Below are 17,507 nucleotides of genomic sequence, written 5' to 3' on the forward strand. Positions count from 1 at the left end.
GTTTAATACTCCTTTAAGGCTCTTGATTTGGAAGGAAGGAATGAATTACCAACATCCCAGAGAAAATGAATCACTCCCAATTTTCTCAAGTGTGAAGCTGGGTTACAAAAAGGCTGGGAACACTGAGAGAGAAGTTTCAAAACCTGTATTATGAACAGAATATTTACTTTAAGGGAAACATAAAAAATTCTAAAATTAATTAAAGTACTTTTTCCTTATTCAAAAGTCTGTAGTCTGTATTTAAAAGTACAGATTCAGGATAGATAAAACAACCTGACTTAATAATCTAAAAGTCGTGGAAGACATATCTTTCAATTAAGGCTGGTATCACTCTAAATGCATATTAAATAAAACCATATATGGATAAACAAACATACATTCATGTAAAGAGGTGCAAATAAATGCTGCATCTTAACACCTGGCATGCAGGAGATTTTGAGTGAATGATCATTACCATTTTCATAACATAGAGATTTAGGAAAATACGACGCATATTCAATTCCTTGGGAGACAATTAAGATATGACTTGCTCTAATATGTCTTTCCTTGTAATATTCACTCATGACATTGCCACCAAAGGGTGAAGGGACCATCCTAACTCATGCTGCTAAAAATGTACAGTGCAACAGCTCTGTCACTTACTTTTACTCTCTCAACCTCGTGCTTTGCTATAATGGCTTCTTCCTTAAAAGGGACAGGGCAGAAAGTTACTCCTGAGTGACTTTTCAGTAATGCATAAATGAGCTTTGGATGTGCTCTCTTTTTGACCTTCCTTGCTTCAAATCCCAAAATGCTCAGCTTGATAGCAAAAAGATTTCTTAGTAAAAAGATTATTTCGTAAAAAGATTCTGCACAAGTACTTTATCTTTACCTAGATTTTGTTTGAAATGGAAACGAGCCTAAGCCTGAAGTTCAGAGCACTGAGATTTAAGATTTCAGGTACAAGAACCTTTGTCTCTGTAATGTAACTTGTCCAAGTAGCCACTAGTTCTAACCTGTATTTTACAAAAGAAAAAACCTACAAGAAAAAGCTAGCAAACCTAACAGACCACACAGTAACTACACCAGCAGTGTAAACCAGCATAGTGAATATTGGTCACATCTATGTTCTTTTTGGTTTTCTGAATAAATAAAACTAGGTGAAAATGCATGCCATGCTTTTCAAATAGTTCTTATTAAAATCTAAGCACCCTAGCTTCACTAGGGACCTCTGATTGTAATTTCATGATAATTAAACCTCTAAATAAGTTCTGGTTAACAAACACGACTCTCTGTGTCTAATTTTTATTCTATTCTCAGCACTTTTATTCTATAGCAATCTTTTGCTATCAAAAAACTTGGTTCATTACCTTGATAGATTTTTTTTCTTCAAAATAAGAAAGAGAGGTGATAGATAAGGGGCACATTCCACAATTCTGTTTCATTACACACATTGTTGCAACAAAGTAAGCTTCCCTCTCTAGGCCTAGCCAGAAAGGATTTTTTAATGTAAAAGATATTACCTTCTCTACTTTTTCTAAAGACAGAAAATTACTATCAAATATATTAACATCCATCAGCTAATATTCCATTTTAAGGTGTAATCAATAGTAAGAAATCAAATTAACCAATGACAACAATATGAAGATTGCCTTTACTAGGGTTGGCTCAAGACCATGTATATTACTGGTGAAAAATGTAAGTACCTGATAATGAATAAGTAATAAGCATTTCCTTACTTTCAAACTTATTAGATAAAACCAAGCAAAAGCATACTCTCTGAAAAGGGCGTGAAAGGGAATGTGCTTGATTGGGAGCTACTGCAGCAAAGGAGAAACTTCAAAGACACGGGGTATATACAAGAGAAAAGTAAGGAAGACAACAGGCAAGAAGCACAGAGTTTGTAGAAGACCACAAAGAAGGGGAAAGTTTCACAGGAAACAACAACATGAACAGACTTTCTGCACAGATTAAATAGGAATTTAAGACATTCCAAAAGCCACCACATTATATAAAATGGCTGCTTGGATTAACATGTTCACCTTGCCTCATGTGTGTTGCAATTCATGAAAAAATGGAGGTGAATGCAAACCTCAGTTCTTCTGGGGAAAAGACGGTAGAGTGAACTAAGAGTGTATTTTTTTTTCTTCCTTACCTATGATTAAGTTAGGTGACTTTTTTTTTCTCTTGCTGCTATAGTGGATTTTCTTTTACAATTTATAAGCCAATAGGCCACTAGTGTTAATTTTGAGTAAGCAAAATAAGGTGTCAAAATTGTTTGGTTATTTGGGATACTCATGCGAATGAAACTTGAATTCAAGAGTTATAGGAAGACGCACAAAAAAAATAAGTCTCTGATTGGACGACAGCTTTCTTGTTTTATTGCTCTAAAGATTCACCTTTCATATCAACTTTATTAAAGCCTCCAGTTTTTCTGACTGGATGTTCATTTTTCAATTGTAATTCACAATATAATTATATCTGCATGTAATTATTTCTAAAATTAAAACACATTGAACTTGTCACACATAGTATACATCAAAGTAAATCAAGAAAAACAAAACTTTTTAAAAATTTTTGTTTTGTTTTGTTTTTTATCCAATATGTCAATATAAAAGGCAACATAAGGAATGCAGTCTACAATTCATTCCACTTTAGTATGTTGAAAAACCACAGAAACAAGATCAACCCCTGAATACAGAATGACCATTAGTATTGGATACATCCTCAGGAAGTATGGGCATTGCAGATTCATTGGGTTCAGGAAGTTGATTGCAAATTACTGTATCTTTAGACTGATACTGTAAGTCTAATCTCCAAAATTGTTTTGTGTTTGGTAAAATGTACATTAGGAGGTCTTGTTACAACCACTGTTAATGAGAGATTACAAAAAACAGAGAAGAGTAATTCAAAAGATAATCAGAGGGAAAACTAAGTCTGAATTGTTGGGAACCTGGAAGGCTAGTGATTTCCTTATCCTTAAATAACCAGTGTTGTCTTGGTGACCAACATTGTTCCTTCCAGCTAAGTAACAAGATACTTTATGCAGACAAGCCCTGTGTCACAAGGGAGTTCTTCAGGAGGTATTTCCATTTACCTTTACTTCTATTTCATTGTCCTGAAAGAAAATCCAAGTTGTTTGCCTTCTATAGCATAATTATTTCAGTGAAATGGCTGCACATGTGTTTTAAGGATATGAACTGATAAAAACAAATATTATACGGTGAAACCATCCTAAATTTTTTTTCAGTTTTTTATAATATAATACAGAACATGATGATTGTATGCATTTATTGCCTTGAGATTTCAACAACACATTCAGTAAAGTTATTCATTTTCCCTTACATTAGCTTTGTAATTCTAACTCTAACACAACCTGAATAGACCTTCATTTTAAAAGGAACTCTACTGACTTATACAGTTAGTTACTGTTTAAAGAGTTGAAGGACTTGCTTTAATCTCAAATATTAATATTTAATTCTTCTAATTTTCACTATGAAAGTAGTGATGATCAGTTCATGCTTACAAAAGAGATAACACTTGAAATATTTTTATTCAATAAAACTGTTAAAATTATTTTTAAAACATATGTTTCCTCCTTAGGAAACATTGATTAATCCATATATTTAAACAGGCAGAAATTTGTCCCTGACAGAACAGTAATTCTAAAAGGCTCCAACAGACCTGACCACAGTAAACTATTTTCCTATGTATATGTTCTGATCTTCCTCCAGAGTTTGATAACCTGCTATTTCATGTAGTTTCACTTTATAAAAAGCATTCCATAATTGTTCTCTGTTCAGGAGATTACTCTTTCCTCTCATAGTGCTTCTTGTGTGATTTTGTGTCCTTGAGAAGACATTTAAGCTATCCAAAAATAAGTGCAAGATTCCAGAAACTCAAGAGTTCTTTAAATAATAAAAAAGAGGCCTATAAATAGCATGCCTTCCTCAACTGTGAAATTTCTTCTAAAAGCCAATGAGAAGATGTGGTTGATCCACTGGCTGATCTTCTAAAATTAATCCATTTCAGTGTGTGGGGGGTTTTGTTCTGTTGGCTCTAATATTTTTAAACATCAAAGCAGTGAAAACATACGAGGAGTCAGATTATGTCATCCTTACTCACTCTGAGTCCCATCATCTGCAAGAAGTCCCAACAGAATTCAACTAAGATACCTGTGAAGCGAGATATTTCTCAGCATGGGTAAGCAGAGAAGCCCTACATGATGATGAAGCAAGGTCACTTTTATTTCCATCTTCAGTCACTATCAAGAGAAGTTATTCAAACATTCTTCCTCCATAGCCTTGAGTAAGTCTGTAGGATAAGGGGCTCTCTCTCTCTTTTCTTTTTTTAAACTAAGAAGAACAATATTGGCACTTCACAAAACCAAAAAAAAAAAAAAAAAAAAAGCCTCATCTCTGCCAAACAAAGATTTTTATTCAAAAGAAAGAGAAAAAAATTACCCTGCTTCTTGCTGATCCACCCCATAGTGCTCCAGCTCTGTGCCTGGAAGTGGCTGCACGGGAGGAGGTGGGAGGGGAACACTGGCCCAGTTTGAACCATTATTTTTCTGGGGCTTGGCAGTATTTTTGTTTTTCTTCTTTTTTCCTCCTTTTCCACCTGCAAATCCAAAAAGAAAAATAAAATGTTAGAGATATAATGTAGGCAAAGAAGCTAGCTATTTACATTTCTTTGAAAGAATTCTGATTCCAGATGGCATGCCCCAAAAAGGAAGACGTATTTATATCTCAGCAGAATCAGCATCAACGTGCTAATGCTGTTACAAGGTTATAAATAATAATAGAATGGAAAAATATTCTGAATAATTGCTGAAAATCACTTCTTTTTAAAACTCCATACATTTGCACATTGTAGTGCACAACCAAGGAAATACATTTTGCTGTATCAGAAAGGTATTTACTGATTTATTCATTTCTGCTTTATGACTTCTTGAATTTACTGTTAGATAAAAATCGACCATAGCAACTTATTTCAAATGTCAGAATCCAATGTGCTTATAACCCTGTTTTGCATAATCTCTTTCTGTGGAAAACACAGAGGTTAAGGACACAATCTAAAAAAATTGTCATTAGACTCAATATCTTTCAGCCAGAATGACAAGTGCAAGTTGTCAAAACAAAAAGAAACAGGGTTTTGCTGGTAGGAATTTACTAAGTTACATTTTTTAAAACATCAGGAAGTCAAATGCAATGTTTTAGGACTGTCTGTTTCACAGGATTTAAATATCTTGTGCCACTACAGAAAAGAGGTTCTATTTCTGATGTACATCTCTAATGGAGGAGGCTAGGAAAACTGAGGTGAGCAATGCATTTTGCTTAAGACTTCTCTTTTCTTATCATCCTTGTACCCACTACTCAGGTTGAGACATTTCCATTTGTGGGAAAGTGATCTTAGAGAAAAAGCTCTTCTCTCACTGTTTTGCTTCTTTTATTTTGCCCTGACACCTTTTTCTCATCAAGAATTAATTAAGAGGAAGAATGGCACAAGATTTCGCACCCCTTGACTGCTTGGAGACCCATCTATTTATTTGCATTCTGTTGTGGCTTTCAAACTCTCTGGATTGTTGGGTGAAAAAATGGTTTGTCATATGGTTTTACAGTGGGGTACCCAGCTGGCAGTCACTCATCCCTTGCCTGTTGCAGAAAGCACAGTCTAATCCATTTTACCCACTGACGTCTCTTGCTGATTCATAAGGACCAGCCAAAAACACACATGTAAAAAGTTCTCAACAGCAATAAATCAAAAAAGCCACAACTGACTTGTAAGGCAGGATGGCATGGTGTGCACTGACAGGCACCACCCTCTTTGACATGCCTTTAACTTTAGGCATAGAGACACCCAGAAGGAGCTGGAATTCTAGCAATAGAGACAAGCATGTCACGGGACTTTTAGTCTGAGACAGTAGCTTTCTTCTGTTATCTACAGATATCAGCTGGACCAAAATAGGAACTAATAGAGAGGGAGGAAACAAAGTGATTCTGTGATTCAGAAGTAGCCAAGACTTCTGTTTTCACCTCCTGTTGTGGCTGCTAGAGACAGTCAACAAGTCCTGCAAGGTTTCTAACCAGCTGGGCTGCTAGCATGTCACAAAAGAGACTTTGCTTTCCACAACTCAATTCCAGACCGGAGCTATTCCTTCCTTGTCTTGAGGTACTTATAGTAAGTCCAGCCAAGATCCTGACATTCACTATGTGGGAAATGAGCTGATATTCCATCTATTAGGATCCAAGACAGGCTCTTCCCTCCTTTTGTAGCCTGTCAGCGAGGGAGGCTTTCTTGAAAAGGGAATGAACACTTTGATCAGCAGAAAAGAAACCCAGTGATGGTGGCAATGGAGGAACAAATACACGAAACTTCTGGAAGGAAAATGAAGCTTTCAAAGCACAGGTATGGTGGGAAGCAGAGTTAGAAATAGGGTCGCAGAACAGTACAAAGGAAGTCCATTTATTCAAAATTTTGGGATGCAGGGGAATTTTTGAAGAGTCAGCAGGAGTAAGAGCTAAGGCAGGAGGGGTTGCTTTGGGAGGAAAGCACATGCATAAGAGAGCGTGTGTGTGTGTGTGTGTGTGCACGCGCGTGTGTTGCGGGGAAATTTAAACTAGGAGTACTCAGAGAAGAGAAATGCAAAGAAGATCTTCAGCTTAGAGATTAGTTGAGGTGGAGACAGAGATTTTTAAGGTGTAGCATCTTGGAAATCTTGGGAGACTCATAAAATTAAGGTATGGGGTGCTACTTTGGAGTCAATCAAATTGGGGTTTTTTGGAGAGAAAAGTCAAAGATAACAGAGTTATTTGAGAGAGTGAAACAGAGAGCTGAGGAACTGTTTAGATTAAGAAATAAAAGAAAGGAACTCCAGGGTCATTACTGGTAGGAAAAACTACACTGCACAGTCGGGCAGGAGATTACTCTTCTGTCCCCATGGCCACAGTTACTCCACTGCCAGACTAGTGGAACAGACACCTAATACATAATGCCCGATTTGTGTTTGAAAACTGTTGCATGGGGGCCTTGCTTCCCCACAGCAATGATGCTTGATGTTTCAATGTCTCCTCACACTCAAATTCAATTATATTGTTTAAATCTCCAGATGAATCAGGTCCTGGAAAAAGAATTTGCCAATCAGGCTGGTGATCATAGCACTGACATAAGCTGGGAGCTGTGAAAACTACGGCCACAAAATTTCCCTGCCTCACAAAGCAGTTGAGGTTTTAGCTATTTTCCATTCCACAGTGGGATTTGATTTCTCATGATATTCATTTGAGAGACAGAGAAACTTAGCCAGAATAATAAGTAGTACTTAAAGTACTAACCAAGGAAGTGAGAGAACAAGTCCCTGCTCGCCCTGATGGGGATTAGGTGATCAAAGCTGACTGATCTGACTACAGTGATGCCCTAATTATAGGACTATTTGAAGGTCTCCCCCAGTTTCTCATGTATTAAAGACATAATTAGCCTATATTAAAGACATAATTAGTGGGCAAGGGAGAGCAAAACACTGACTCTGCAGTCCAATAGTCTGACACTCGACTGAGAATTGGGGCATCCAGATGTGAGCTGCTTTGATCACAACAGGAGTGCCGTGGCCATAGAACAACTGTCTAACCTGAAGTTTCTCTTTTTCCTCAGAAATTTTACTTCAAACTGAGAAACACTACAGATGTTTCTCTTGAAATATTTGTTCAAAGTCCAGTTTTTGATCAACTGTCTTTTTCCAAAGAAACTTTATGTTTTCTGAGAAATTTGTTAGGCAGCCATAGCTGTCAACACATCTAAAGTGTGATACTGCCCTCTGATAACTGGCACATATGTCCCTCAGCATATCGATTTCTGCATTTTCATGCAGCCAGGGGAGCAAGCTGATTTCCTAAGCTACTTGCCAACACACCTCACACACAAGGAACAAGAACCTTTCTTAAAGTGAACTTAGCTTCCAGATACCCTTCTGTCAATGCCATAAGCCTATTCTTCTATCTCACTCAAATCAGCTAATACTCCCCATGAGAACACAAGACTTGCAAACACATTTGGCTATTTGAGTTATGGGCCAATGATTATAGACTCCTAATCTCAACATTCAATTGGAACAGTCATTTAAATTGACATAAAGAAGCTATTTCTAGGGTTGATCTGTCACTGTTATGATTGCTCCAACTTATAGTGGAAATTCAAAAGGCTACGGATATAGTATACATTTGAAATTTAAGTCCCTTCAGCTTCCTCATATTTTGGTTAAGTGAAATAGCAGACTTTCATTTTAATTGCTGCCTTTCCAGTTTTTGTCTTGAAAAAAATGACATGGTTATACATAACATAAGCAATAAGTAAGCAAAATTAAAGAAATCAAGAAAAAAGGTGTGTTTATATATAATACACAACCATATGTACTACAATCATTTTCATCCAATGAAAATGTGTCATGTTTCCAATATAACATGCAGCACACACATAAAATTTACATTCTGTTTGTATGCAGACTTGGCACAATTTTTGAAACCCCAGTCATCTCACAGGGCTCTACATTTATTTCTGAGCTGCTTCACTGAAAAACAGCATTTAGAAACAGCTCCTGGGAGCAGGGAATCTGTTAACAACTCAACAAAAATCTTAATCTCCTCATAAAGTTCAGTGTGGGGAGACCTATAAACTGAGGATTGACATGGAAAATTCACTCTGTGAACTGTGCTGTCAGGAAAAGGATGTGACAAGGCAAGGTTTGCAATTGTGCCGACAAATGCTGGGCACTACGGTTGGTAGAATTCTCCAGTTATCTCCAAAGAGGTTTTGCAAGAGACATTTTTGGTTTTGTGTTGTTTTTTTTTTTTTGTTTGTTTGTTTTTTTTTTTTTTTTTTTTTTCCCCCTAGTGGCCAACATGATGCTGTTTGCTGAGTTCCCGTGGGCAGGCACCCTCATACCTATCAATAAAGTGCAGCAGGGAGGTTTTCTGCTTCCCTGGAGAGCTGCTCGCCAACACCCCTCTGTCCCTCACCCACCCACAGCGGTGGAACCAACCTGAGAGGCTGCCCCCCCCTTCCGCCTGAGAGGCTGCCACTCCTTTCGGAGCTGTTGTGGGAGCTGGTGGTGCTGAAATCCTGTGACTGGTTGTGTGGCAATCTATTAGCCAATCCCTCAGCCACGCGGTAGTCGGGGATGTAAAGCAAGGCTAAGGGTTAAAGGGCAAAGGTCACAGTGGCATTGTGTGATTAGTTGACAGCACAAGCACAAGCAACACATGCAGTTAGCAAGTCAACAGCAGATGTGGTAGGACAGCAAGTTTTAATTTTTTTTTTTTTAAATGTATACCTACACTAGCCTAATGGAAGGCAGATGGCTTGGTGATTAGCACAGGATGACGAGGATCAAAAGCACACAACAACATATTTTGTGATTGTGTGAGGTTCAGCACACATGCAAGGTATTCAAGCATTAGTTACAGTAAATATGAACCGTGTCTCACGCACTAAAAAGATTTTTCTACTTCATGCACTGATGATAGGGTATAAAGCCACAGGCTTTGGAAATAAGAGTTGTAATTACCATTGTTGCCTTTCCCTTGGTCTGGGAGAGAGTAACCGAATCCCATCAGATCATTTTTTTGCTGAATTGAGCTTTTCCACTGAGGATCAGGTAAGTCGACAGCCAACTCATGGATGCTGTTGGAATGCAGTATCTGGGTGGTGGCATACGGCGTGGCTTGTGTTATTTGGCTGGAACTGTTGTAACTAGTTTTTGTGGTGAAATCAATGCTGCTGTAAATAGCTCCATCAGAAAGCATAGTAGCGGTTTTATCTCCTTGCCCTGGCACTGGTGGCAGCACATCTGTGGTGAACATAGGGGAACGAAACAAATAATTGATGCACAGGAAGCCTGGAAGTATCAAGGTTTAAGATGAAAAATAAATGTGTCACTTTGCACGTTTGCATTTCAGCTGAGACAGGTCCATGAGCCAATGAAGGGAAGATGATGTACAACCATCGCCAAGCTATCAGCATCTGTGACAGGCCTACCACTTGTCCTTCACGTCTCACTGCCTAAAACCATCTTTTTTTTTTTTTTTTTCTTTTTTTTTTTTTTTTCATACCTTCAACTGTGAAAGTGAAGTTTGGAATATTTCTCTACTGAAGAATGTTTTCAATTGTTCACTCTATGTCAGAACCAATGAAACTGTCTGGGCTTCAGGGAAATGATGAAAAGAGTGAATCTACAAATCACAGAGGAAACTTTCCCAGCAAATATGTAGCAAAACTCTTAAAAGCATGCAGAGATTTCAAAGTAATTTTATAAGGGCATAACCTTGACTTACTTGAAGTTTTATGCATCAGCTTATCTAATTTTCTTTTCGTCATTAGCTAGTAGATTTCCCCTCTTCATCAAAAGAAAAACCTTACAAAAACCAAGTAGTTCCTGATATATGAAAGAAAATATGTTATTCTGAAGGGATTTAAGTGATCAGTCTCTTAAAATGGCAAAGCAGTGTTGATAAAGGAGAACAACTTGTTCAAATAGTCCAGTAAATTTACCTGAAAAATAGTACAGCATATTTATCTGTTGACTTTTCTTTGAATCCCATCACACACTGCAATTTGTACCTTTAATCAGTTAGATTGGCAGTCCCTCTCCTCACTGAACATTCTAGTGACCTTTGCTGGTGGAACATTAGATTTAGGAGCTGAGACTACTGAAGTGTGAAGAATCTAATGATGACTGGCATGATGTCCCAAGGAGAACCACAGCTTGGCAGATAACCCTCTTTCTGCTCTCTCAGAGGTCAATATTCCAAATCATACTACTTTTACAATTTATTTAGACCCTGAAAAGTTGAATCCATTCTGGAATCTACTTGTTAGAAAAAGGCATCATTTATATGCCATTTGCTTTATATAGCCAGATGGCAGACACAGATCCCAACTTTTTGATCATACTTGAGATAATGCATACTCCTATAGTGAGGATGTTCAGATTCCATTCTAGGTATCACAGATGTTTTCATATGCCTTAAGCCTCAAAGAGAAAAGATGATTCTTGCACTTAGAAAAGAGTTTAGGCTTGGTTCCAGACTCAGATATGGGTTTTGTGCAACCTCAGGGAATACACTTGCTCTCTCATTGTCTCAAGATTTTTCCATCAATGAGATATGATGTCATGGCATCCTCCCACTTCTTGTTTTATTTTTTTTTCCTGGACTAAACACTTAGACCACAGAACTATTTTCTACTTCATAAGTGTGTGCAACAGTGAACATTTTAATATGGACCCTAATAACAAGTGCAGTTTCAGGGCAACAAAATAATATTAGCAATAAATACAACAATAACAACTGCTCAGTAGAGAGACTGCAGAAACAGAGATTAAATTTGAGCCCATCAACATGATCTGGTTTTGCACACAACAGCAACAAACACAATCAAGTATTTGAAATGCCTTAATCATATTAACTTATAGCTGCAGATACACTGTAAGTGCCAAAAAAATAATAATTAATGCAAACTACAGGTCATATTTCAAAAATTAACTTATTACTATCTATCTGCATGTATCCAATGTGCTTTCTATGGGCAGTACATAATCATAAAAGCAGTTCCGTGCAAATACAGCATGAAATGTGAGAGTCAAGTGCAGTCCTATCTTTATTTTATTTGATCCAAGATATGAAGATTCTTCCTTTCTACAATTGGTTTCATCAAAATATAACCGAATGAAGTTTAGTAAATAAATCCTGTTGTTGATGTACAAAATTAAGCAAGCCCAGCTCAACCTGTCTCTGTTGGCTTTGCAGACTGACGGAAGTAAAAAATAGCAAAATGCTCATCTGAAGTACTCAGACATACAAGCATCTTTCAGAGCATGTTTCTGGCAACTGAAGACGTATTATCTCAATATAGTAATTTTGAAATGGAGAACTATACATTTGCCCACACTTGAAAGGGAAGCTGCATAGCTTCCCACCAGCCAAGAATTTTTAGTCTTTCTTACTAATAAGCTGAGGTTCTCCAGACATTCTGGGAATTTTCAGTACAACCACAGACTACTTTTTTGACCTCAATGAGATATATACATTAAGCACTCAAAGAGCTATTAAAGTGCCATTTTACAAAGTGCCATAATCACCTAGTAAAAATCAAGTGTGATTTTCCCACCAAGTTGTCATAGCAAAAAAACCCACTGCACATTTCAGAGCAAAGATTAACCCACATTTCCCACTGGATGCTTTCGCAAAAACTCTCCCAAAATCCAACTTGTTTTCCAACTCTTGAGATAAATCAAATAGTTCTGAAGTACTTTTCGAGGGAAGCTTTTTCTTGCTGCCTCAGGAGTCACAGTAGTACTTTGCGGACTTACGTGACTCCAAACCTAACCTGTGCTTCCCACTCACAGCCTTGCTCTCAAATGCCTACCTAGGACACCATGTTGATTTCAATCTTAAAGGCAATGTTAGAAATGCCTGTCTCAGCTTCTGAGTTTCCAGAGTGACTGATTGCCACCCTACTGTTATCAAAATTCTCACTGAATTTTTATATTATCACAGACCTTTTTACCAGTAGAGAAAGTCCAAGTTCTATCTATACGGTTAATTCATAGAATCACAAAACCATAGAATGGTTTGGGTCAGAAGGGACCTTACAGATCATCTACTTCCAAAACCTCTGCTATGGGGAGGGACACCTTCCACTAGACCAGTTTGCTTAAATCCTCACCCAACCTGGCCTTGAACACCTCCTGGTATGGGGCATCTACAACTTCTTTGGGCAACCTCTTCCAGTATCTCACCACCCTCACAGTAAAACATTTCTTCCTAATAGCCCACCTAAATCTACCTTGTTTTGGCTTAAACCCATTGCCCCTCGTCCTATTACTCCACTCCCTGACAAAGAGTGCCTCCCCATCTCTCCTGTAGGCCCCCTTGAAGTACTGGAAGGCTGCTAGAAGGTCACCCTGGAGCCTTCTCTTCTCCAGGCTGAACAACCCCAACTCTCTCAGCCTGTCCTTATATGGGAGGTGCTCCATCCCCCTCTGACCATCTTCATGGCCCTCCTCTGGACTTTCTCCAACAGGTCCATGTCTTTCCTGTGCTGAGGACTCCAGAGCTGGACATGGTACTCAATGTGGGGTCTCACAAGAGTGGAGTAGAGGGGGAGAATCACCTCCCTCGACCTGCTGGTCACACTTCTTTTGAGATGCAGCCCAGGATATGCTTGGCTCTCTGGGCTGTAAGCACACATCGCTGGGTCATGTTCAGCTTCTCATCAACCAGTACCCCCAAGTCCTTCTCTTCAGGGCTGCTCTCAATCCATTCTCCTCCCAGCCTGTATTTGTGCTTGGGATTTCCTCGACCCACGTGCAGGCCCTTGCACTTGGCCTTGCTAAATTTCATGAGGTTTGCACAGGCCCTCTCAAGCCTGACAAGGTCCCTCTGGATGGCATCCCTTCCCTCCAGTGTGTCGACTGCACCACACAGCTTGGTGTCATTGGCAAACATCCTGAGGGTGCATACAATGCCATTGTCCATGTTTCTGACAAAGATGTTAAACAACATCAGTTCCAATACAGACCCCTGTGGAACGCCACTCATCACTGGTCTCCACTTGGACATCAAGCCATTGACTACAACTCTTTGAGTGCGACCATCCAGCAAATGATGTTAAAAGACATTTGACTTCTAATCCATCTTTAATGCAAAAGTATATTTCAACTCAACTGTTGAAACAGATAGGGATAAGTGCTCCCAAAATAGCCAGAATAAAAGTGTGAGCTCAACTGTAAAGATCATGGGTGGAATTAAGCTGCTTAAATTCCAAATATAACTGTTGCATCTCTTGGACAAATTTGGACCTATGCCTCATCCACATTGAAGCCAAAAGCTTTAAAACATGCTTCCAATTTCAGTCATATAGAGCCAAATGCCAAAAGAAAACGGTAATTTTTCTGTATTATGTAAGTTTATGAAAAGATGGAAAAGTACTGAAGGGTTTTATTTTCAAGATATTTACAAGAAAGAAGCTGTCAGATATTCAGCTGCCTGGTAAATATTATCAAAAATTTTTGCTTACTTTATAATATTTTTGCAAGGCAAGAGCTTTCCAACATTTTTATATGGAAAATAAATCTAGTGTTTTGCTGTAATTTGAAGTCACAGTAGTCAAACCACAGGCAAGAAGTTTTGCATTGGAATGTACACCAAAGTGAGGGATAGTTTTCAGAAGCAGATTCTGGTACAGATCAAAATTGAAATCTTTTCACATTTATAAGTTTGATGGCTTTATAGGGTTTTTTTTTTTGTATTTTAATGTATTTTTGATATATAAAGTTGTCTTGATTTTTGTTTAACTTATTTACATCTTAACAAATATTTATATACTCATTAACATTAGGAAATCTTGTTCTGAACACCACTATGCAGAACTAACTGTGTTATAACATCACCGAAACCAAGGAAGTAAGAGAGATATGTGAATACTACTATGACTTCTAAAAATCCCAATCATACATCTTGAAAATCCCATTTGAGTAAAATGTTGGAAAGAAAATAACCCTCCTAAAGATTCACCACAATAATCATTACCTTATCGCCCCAAAGGGCCTCCCTCAATTCAAAATGTAAATAAAACAGTAAAAAATCCAAACAGTTCCCTTTTATGTATTCCTTCCTCCAATAAGAACGAAAGTTTCTGTAGACCTTCTTCACGGATTATGGTTGAGACTGAGAGCAGTCCCTCAGCAATAAGGTGACAGCAAAAATGTGCTTCTGTCCTTCTTCTGCTGAAGGAACACTCTTCCTGCGTCTCCTGAGTTCTCCGTTCTTACAGACATCCTCTATCCCAGGCTACACTGCCCTGCACAGCAGATTGCTCATCTTCACACAAAAGGGAACAAGTCTGAGCAACAAATGCCTTTCCCGTGAGATGATGAGCAGACCCTGTCTCACCACTGTGGGGTGACATTCTGAAGTAAATTTTAAATCAAATCTTGAGTCAAACATAGAAGGAACTATAATGAGACAAATATTCCACACTGTTTATCATGGTTATTAACTAACAGAAGCCTATTGTATACTATATGGTGACTTAATAAAATGAAACCTACCTCCACGACCAAAATTGCCAAGATCATTGGGTCCACTAGTGCTGTTGTTTACTGGCAGACTTGTGGCAGGCCAAGAGTCTGCAAGCCAAGGATAACTGGGGTCACTTGCATTTAATAGACCTGGTCGACTGAAGCGGAATAAGAAAAAAGGATAAATGTACAAATATATATCTATACCTCCATCTATTTACAAAAATAAAATATCTGTGAGACTGTTAGTGAATGAAGAGGTCACATCACTGTTCTCCTAACACCGTAGGTAACAAACAGTTCAGGAGACTTTAATTTATTTCAAATTAAAATTGTGCAGCCTTTGATGATTTAAAGACCTTGAGCAGTTAATTAAGGATATATACAAATCAACTTTGTCAGTAGAAGTGGGACTAGGCATTCGTCGCGATTCTGCCAGAATCCAAATGAACTCCGTTGTCTATATGAAACAGAGGTTAGGCAGCACCATCACAGAATCCTACACCAGGGCTGCATGATAAATTACCACCTCAAGGGGGCCATCACTCAAACTGATTGCTCCATATCAGCCATTTCCAGGACTTTGGGATACTATTTCTTCCTTCCCTTGCATCCTAAATGCATGCCTGTCATCTACAGACTGGTAACTCTTTCTTTGAGCACTCTTGGATGGCTTAGAGGCAAACAGGTTTGAGTAGGATTAATGGAAAGTCCACAGCTATCTTTATCTACCCCTACTGCCTGGCTTTTATATCCCTGTAATTCCCACCTTTGAGAGCAGTATTAAACAGCTAACAAGTTGAAAGAGAAAGTACACTCAGGCCATAAGGCACCATGTTTCTCTCACGCCAGGATGAACAGCCAGAAATTTAGCAAGGTAGATGGATTGTTTGTATTCGTATTTAACAGGGAAAAAAAATAATTTCCTGCAGACACTTCCTTCCCCCAAATGAAAACAAAAACACATCCACAGTTCTGCAGCTTTTCTAGGTTATGAAGTTGGAGCAACATCTCCAATCATTGTACGTTATAGACCCCCGCCTGGCACAATCCCTAAGAGAAACATCGGTTTCTATGGAAACAGCAATAAGAAGACCCAGTCGCTTTCTTGCCACATCTACTCACTCTCATTAGGCCTAATCTCTTTTTGCTAAAATATTGATTAAACGGGAGATTGGAAGTTATTACCAGGGCCTAATTACAATCTCCATATTGGCAAAGGGAAAACAGATGAGGATATATGGGCCTGTTATCAGCTTTTATCAATTTCAATTGAGTAGCCAAAGTTGGGGAATCCCGTCCTACCAATCTACAGCCTATTCATCATCCATGAATCATTTATTTTGTGATCGATTAAGTGTAATTGTTCACTCACAGCAATTTAGGGGGAGCCAATAAGGAGTCTTAAACAACAGCAACTTCATTTGCTAATGTCTAATTAATGCAATAAACATCTTGGTAACAAATGAACACATTCCTTGTGATATTTAGTACTCATTTCTTCCAGGGCATCTGGGAGATATGAAACATCTGGGCTTGATTCCTCCAAAGTGCACAACAGATAGGTCATTAAACCTTTTGGTAAGCTACTTAACTCCTCCCTGCATTGTCAGTCTTCCCAATGATCCGTTTTTACCCAAGTGCATCACCTATAGTGTTTTTCAAATTCATAATTTTAAAAATAAATATGATGGAAAGCTCTTTATACAAAGAAACATACCTTCCATTGCTCATTAGTCCTCCATCTCCTCTTTGGAAAGTGACTGTGTTTTGGTTGGAAAAACAAAACAAACAAACATACACACACACACGCACACACATATAAGACAGGGAAAAATCAATTAGTAATAATTAAAAGTAACAATTCAAACTGCTCAGTGTCCGAGATTGGAGGCCTCTTGGCATCATCACATAATCAAGTACAGAAATTATAAGAAAAGGATCAAACACATAAGGGTTACAGTTTGTTTAGGATTTCACTGCAGGATACTGATTAACATCAGTTTGCTCTGTAGCTTGCATGGCAAACCAGCCGCCTTGGCAAAAGGCCTGAATTTACCACAGGCCCCTTCATATGACTTTGCGTTGCAAGACTGTGCCATGTGATGAAATTGTTTTCTTGGCATGCTTTTGCTTCAGTACATAATGACATTGCACCAGTGAGTTAATAACATCATGTCCTAATGCAGTAATATAATGTCACCACACAAATATGCCATTTCCCAGGACAAACGCAAAGAGGTGGCAGCTCTATTAGAGCTGGAGGGGTGAAAAAAAAGCATACAGCTGCACTGTTCCATTAAAAGTACAGTATAAGAACCAGCACCCACACATAAATGCATACACACCAGTATCACTGTGAAGAAAACATGTTTCCAAGTCTTGCCATGGGAGATGCCCATGGCATGCGTTTGAGGGAGACAACTGTTTTTATGGCTCCATTCATGGGAGTTTGACA

At 38.3% G+C, this 17,507-nt stretch overlaps 1 protein-coding gene across 1 annotated transcript in view; it reads right to left on the bottom strand.

The window, feature by feature from the left end:
• Nucleotides 1-17,507, bottom strand: part of ROBO2 (roundabout, axon guidance receptor, homolog 2 (Drosophila)) — a gene marked incomplete at its 3' end in the record, with an annotated part of 131,725 nt that overhangs the window by 14,552 nt on the left and 99,666 nt on the right. Inside the window, 4 exon segments of the mRNA XM_010077578.1 lie at nucleotides 4,443-4,599; nucleotides 9,536-9,817; nucleotides 15,080-15,207; nucleotides 16,770-16,812. Coding sequence (XP_010075880.1) covers nucleotides 4,443-4,599; nucleotides 9,536-9,817; nucleotides 15,080-15,207; nucleotides 16,770-16,812 — 610 coding nt within the window.

This window comes from Pterocles gutturalis, unplaced genomic scaffold (assembly GCF_000699245.1).
Source record: "Pterocles gutturalis isolate BGI_N339 unplaced genomic scaffold, ASM69924v1 scaffold378, whole genome shotgun sequence".
NCBI lineage: Eukaryota > Metazoa > Chordata > Aves > Pterocliformes > Pteroclidae > Pterocles > Pterocles gutturalis.